We start from the raw sequence: 3,945 nt of genomic DNA, 5'->3' as shown, positions 1-3,945 counted from the left end.
CATATAGAAATTGACTTTCATTTTGTCAGAGAAAGAGTTGCTCAGAAGCAACTTGACATTCGTTTTGTGCACTCCAGAGATCAAGTTGCAGATGGATTTACAAAGGCATTGCCTGTGAGAAGCTTTGAAGACTTCAAACATTATCTCAACTTGACCAAGTTGTGATTAAAGGAGGATGTTAAACACATGATACGTGATATGTACAGGAGGTTAGAGATATTGAGTAGAGGCGCATAGCTATATTCGGTGTAACCTCTTTTGTAGTTTATCTCTCTTATCTCTTATACTTCTTGCTCTACAAGTTGTAATCCTAACAAACTCCTGTACGCATATACCAGGCTCGCACCCTGCCTTTATAACATGCAACACGTCGCCCTGGATGGGTAAGACGTTTCCGCCAACGCACAGCCAAGAGAAAAACAAAACAAATAAAAGCCTAAATCTATCTCAGTTAAACGGAAAACACGTGCTAACTCTCGGTGGACTTTGCCCTGCTAGCTCTTTTTTGTTCGAGAAGAAACATTCATCCTCTGTCGCACATTAATAATTTCAATTAGGAGGAAGGTGACGCGTTTGAACAAGTTGATATAAGATAAAACAAAATCCTTGCATCAGTAGTCGGCCAGCTTAAGATAAGATCTTCAAGCATCGAAAAGAAAAAGATCTTCAAGCATCGAAAAAAAAAGATCTTCAAGCACCAAAATCAAAATCAAGTGTGGCGGGCACTTACTTGTAGTAGTACGTGGCCTGGCCACTCACTACCACTTGCTGCAACGCACACCCTATAAGACACCACTCATCACCCTAGCAGTTTGTACAACACCAAGACAGAGCACTTGCCAATCACTCACTCAGACCTCAATGAATCCCATGGCCAAATGCTGCCTACTGCTCCTCCCCATCTTCTTCTTGGCGTTTCTCTTGCCCGAGGCGCACGCGACTTCGTGCCACCCCGACGACCTTCGTGCGCTGCAGGACTTTGTTAGGAACCTCAGCGGCGGGGGTGTCCTCCTCCAGGCCACGTGGTTCGGCGCCACATGCTGCAGTTGGGAAGGTGTGAGCTGTGATGCCGCCAGTGGCCGTGTCACGGCACTGCGCCTCCCCAGGCGCGGCCTTGTGGGGCCCATCCCAGGAACCTCCCTTGCAGGCCTTGCGCGGCTTGAGGAGCTCGACCTTGGCTCCAACAACTTCCAAAACATCTCAGGGGTACTCACAGTGTTGCGTGGGTGCCAGAACCTCACCACGCTGATTCTCACCAAGAATTTCGGTGGTGAGGAGCTACTAGGCGATGGTATTATTGGCGGGTTCAAGAGCCTCGAGGTGCTGGCCCTTGGTGATTGTGCTCTCAAGGGCAGGGTTCCGGAGTGGTTGTCTCAATGCAAGAAAATGGAGGTGCTTGATTTGTCTGGCAACCATTTAGTGGGCACCATCCCATCGTGGATTGGTGAGCTTCACCACCTTTGCTACTTGGATCTCTCAAACAATTCATTGGTTGGCGATGCACCTAAGAGTTTGGCACTGCTAAAGGGGCTCGCCCCTGATGGGCGTTCACCGGGCATGGTTTTCACTAACATTCCATCGTATGTGAAGCATAACAGAAGCACACTCGGACGGCGACTTAACGAGCTCCCAAATGTCATCACAGGGACCAACAACTTTGTAACATCTGGGAGCAACAATGTTTTATCCGGGAATGACAACACAGTCATATTTGGGGATGAAAACACCGTATCTGGGAACAACCATGCTATATATGGTGATGGGAACACGGTATCTGGGAACAACCATGTCGTATCTGGGAGCAAGCATGTTGTATCCGGGAGTAGGCATGGCGTAACTGGGAGAAGTAGTGTGGTATCTGGGTTCAACAATGGCGTATCTGGGATCAACCATGTTGTATCGGGGAGTAACAATGTCGTATCCGGGAGCAACAATGTTGTATCTGGGATGAACCATATTGTGTCTGGAAACAACAAAGTAGTAACATGAGGTTAATGATTTTATAAGAGAGGGGAGGGAGGGGGGAGAGATTATGCCTAGTATCCGAGGCCGATGAGATGGTTCAATAAATAAGGTACATAAGTTGCCACACAAGATGTGCCCTATGCCTCGTATAAGTTGTAGTGAGTATATGTATTGTAATAGTATGGTTTGGTTTGTATGCTAAGTTTTATTGTGTATCGAGAAGACGCGATCTTGAGTGGTTTGTTTGTTTTAGTTATTTGAGCTCTGATCTCTAATATATTAATTAGATTAGATTATTCCTTGCGACCTGGGCGGTGTTGTTTGCTTTGTACTTTGCTTTGATCCATACACCAAAACAAGGTAGCAGCAGCAGCATGTCCACACCTTCAATATTCTTCTTGGGCAAACCAGTAGAAGTATTACGATCAATCACTATCCGTCATATTCTGTAACACCCTCGATGCGGCTATATCTCCCACGTGTCGAAGCACGACTTAGAGGCATAACCGCATTGAAAGCAATGTCGCAAGTGAGGTAATCTTCACACAACCCATGTAATACATAAGGGAAAGAGATATATAGTTGGCTTACACTCGCCACTTCACACAATTACATGAATAAAGCATTACATCAACCAAATACAATCAAGGCCCGACTACGGAACCAAAATAAAAGAAGAACCCCAAATGCGACAAAGGTCCCCGATCGACCCCAACTGGGCTCCACTACTGATCAACTAGAACGGAAACAACACAAAGGACAAGATCTTCATCGAGCTCCTCCTGAGCTTGGTTGCGTCATCTGCACGGACTCAACGGCACCTGCAAGCTGGTTTTGGAAGTATCTGTGAGCCACGGGGACTCAGCAATCTCGCACCCTCGCGATCAAGACTATTTAAGCTCATAGGTAAGACAAGATATGAGGTGGAGCTGCAGCAAGCGACTAGCATATATGGTGGCTACAATCGCAAAAGAGAGCGAGAAGAGAGGGCAAAGCACGGTCGATAAAAGTATGATCAAGAAGTGATCCTATAGCAACCTACGTCAAGCATAACTCCAACAACCGTGTTCACTTCCCGGACTCCGCCGGAAAGAGACCATCACGGTTACACACGCGGTTGATGTATTTTAATTAAGGTCAACTTCGGGTTTTCTACAACCGGACGTTAACAAATTCCCATCTGCCCATAACCGCGGGCACGGCTTTCGAAAGTTCAAATCCCTGCAGGGGTGTCCCAACTTAGCCCATAACAAGCTCTCACGGTCAACGAAGGAATAGACCTCCACCCGAGACATTCCGATCAGACTCGGTATCCCGGTACAACAAGACATTTCGACAGGGTAAAACTAAACCAGCAACACCGCCCGAATGTGCCGACAAATCCCGATAGGAGCTGCACATATCTCTTTCTCAGGGCACACTCAGATGAGCGCTCCATACAACTAAAACCAAACCTCGAGTTTCCCCGAGGGGGCGCTGCACAGGACTCTAGTTTGGACCAACACTCAGAGGAGCACTGGCCCGGGGGGTAAAATAATGATGACCCTCAGGAGCGCGACTCCCAAGGGAAAAGAAAAGGCTAGGTGGCAAATGGTAAAACCAATGTTGGGCATTGCTGGAAGAGCTTTACTTAAGGCGAACTGTCAAGGGGTTCCCATTATAGCCCAACCGCGTAAGGGACGCAAAATCCGGGAACATAACACCGATATGACGGAAACTAGGGCGGCAAGAGTGGAACAAAACACCAGGCATAAGGCCGAGCCTTCCACCCTTTACCAAGTATATAGATGCATTAATTAAATAAGATATATTGTGATATCCCAACAAGTAATCATGTTCCAACAAGGAACAACATCTCCATGTTCCAACAAGGAACAAATTTCAATCTTCACCTGCAACTAACAACGCTATAAGAGGGGCTGAGCAAAGCGGTAACATAGCCAATCAACGGTTTGCTAGGACATGGTGGGTTAGAGGTTT

At 46.9% G+C, this 3,945-nt stretch overlaps 1 protein-coding gene across 1 annotated transcript; it reads left to right on the top strand.

Annotated features, from left to right (window-relative positions):
- The first annotated feature begins 835 nt into the window (after positions 1 to 835).
- LOC119313067 (phytosulfokine receptor 2-like) lies at positions 836 to 2,187 on the top strand. The gene has a single exon (XM_037588889.1). The coding sequence runs from the start codon at positions 862 to 864 to the stop codon at positions 1,987 to 1,989; it is 1,128 nt and encodes a 375-aa protein (XP_037444786.1). The 5' UTR covers positions 836 to 861; the 3' UTR covers positions 1,990 to 2,187.
- The last annotated feature ends 1,758 nt before the right edge of the window (positions 2,188 to 3,945 follow it).

This window comes from Triticum dicoccoides, chromosome 5B, assembly GCF_002162155.2.
Source record: "Triticum dicoccoides isolate Atlit2015 ecotype Zavitan chromosome 5B, WEW_v2.0, whole genome shotgun sequence".
NCBI classification, from domain to species: Eukaryota; Viridiplantae; Streptophyta; class Magnoliopsida; order Poales; family Poaceae; genus Triticum; species Triticum dicoccoides.
The sequence above is the reverse complement of the archived record's forward strand: the minus strand, read 5'-3'. Positions and strand labels throughout refer to the sequence as shown.

What these genes read in the sequence shown, in the direction of transcription:
- LOC119313067 (XM_037588889.1), top strand. Translation starts at nt 862, where the DNA reads ATGAATCCCATGGCCAAATGCTGCCTACTGCTCCTCCCCATCTTCTTC.